The sequence below is a fragment of the Rhagoletis pomonella genome, unplaced genomic scaffold, assembly GCF_013731165.1.
Source record: "Rhagoletis pomonella isolate Grant_MI unplaced genomic scaffold, Rhpom_1.0 Rhpom_scaffold_00005, whole genome shotgun sequence".
NCBI classification, from domain to species: Eukaryota; Metazoa; Arthropoda; class Insecta; order Diptera; family Tephritidae; genus Rhagoletis; species Rhagoletis pomonella.
The window spans coordinates 43,462,799-43,463,952 of NW_023458559.1; the positions used below are offsets into that span (position 1 = coordinate 43,462,799).

General features: G+C 40.2%; 1 protein-coding gene across 1 annotated transcript in view; it reads left to right on the forward strand.

Moving 5' to 3' along the window:
- Positions 1 to 124, forward strand: part of LOC118740121 (fat-like cadherin-related tumor suppressor homolog) — a 56,036-nt gene extending 55,912 nt beyond the window's left edge. Inside the window, exon 33 of the mRNA XM_036471615.1 lies at positions 1 to 124. This exon is cut by the window's left edge and continues 1 nt beyond it. Coding sequence (XP_036327508.1) covers positions 1 to 87 — 87 coding nt within the window. The 3' untranslated portion in view covers positions 88 to 124.
- Positions 125 to 1,154: the final 1,030 nt, after the last annotated feature.

The following is a 1,154-nucleotide window of genomic DNA, read 5'->3' on the forward strand; positions in this document are numbered from 1 at the left end:
GACCTATCGGTTCACTTGTGTGAAATTGAAGATTCCGAATTAGAGGAATTTTTACCAAGCTCATCAAAAGACGTTAATAATAGATAGAAAAAGTGGGAACCCTCGATCGTAAATGGCATTTAATTGTATAAAAGAAATATTTTTATAAGATCTTCATACTTAAAAAAAAAATGAAATGACCCAAAAATATAAATAAATAACGGTTAAATGTTTTTGATAGTTTTTATATGCTTTTTATTTTTTTTTATGAAGTTATTTGGCAATGTTATTGAAAGAAAGTTGGAAATAATTTTTAGAGTTTTTGCACGTTGTGTTTCTCAGAAAATCTTTGAGACGCAAAACCACCAAAGCGATATTTGGAGGTCCTTGTCCGATATTACCTATATTGCAGTATTTCTTTATAAAACAAGTAAGTTTTTGTTTTCATACTGCCATTTTCTACCCCAGCCAGTTGTTCTTTGGCGATGTACCGTGGCTCATCATGTTCTTAGCGAACGATATGGGCGCATGCCCGACGACTGGAATTTAAGTGTGCTCTGCCCAAATCCACAGGAAAGGCGACCCCGCCATTCGCGCCAACTACCGCGGGATCAGCCTTCTAAGCATAGGTAACAAGGTCTTATTGAGCGTATTGTGTGAATGACTGAGGTCCACCGTCAACGATTTGATTGGGCCTTATCAGTGTGGCTTTAGACCTGGCAAATCCACCATAGACCAGGTATTCACAATACGCCAAATCTTGGAAAAGACCCGCGAGAAAACGATCGACACTCACCACCTATTTGTCGACTTTAAAGCCGCCTTTAACAGCACTAAAAGGAGTTGCCTATACGGCGCTATGTCTGAATTTGGCATCCCCTCAAAACTCATACGGCGATGTAAAATTACGTTGAGCAATACCACCACCTCCGTCAGAATTGGAAACGAGCTCTCCCAGCCGTTTATTATCAAACGGGGTTTCAGACAGAGCGACTCCCTTTCTTGTATTTCTTTAATTTGATGTTGGAGACGATAATCAGGCGGGTTATGCAATTCACTTCCGAGTGAATTTCAACCCCATTCAATTTGAATTCAAAGTGGCTTTGGTTGAGATTCACCCGGAAGTGAATAGCAGAACCTGCCTGAATAGGAGCTGCAGAACTGAACCGCTCAGG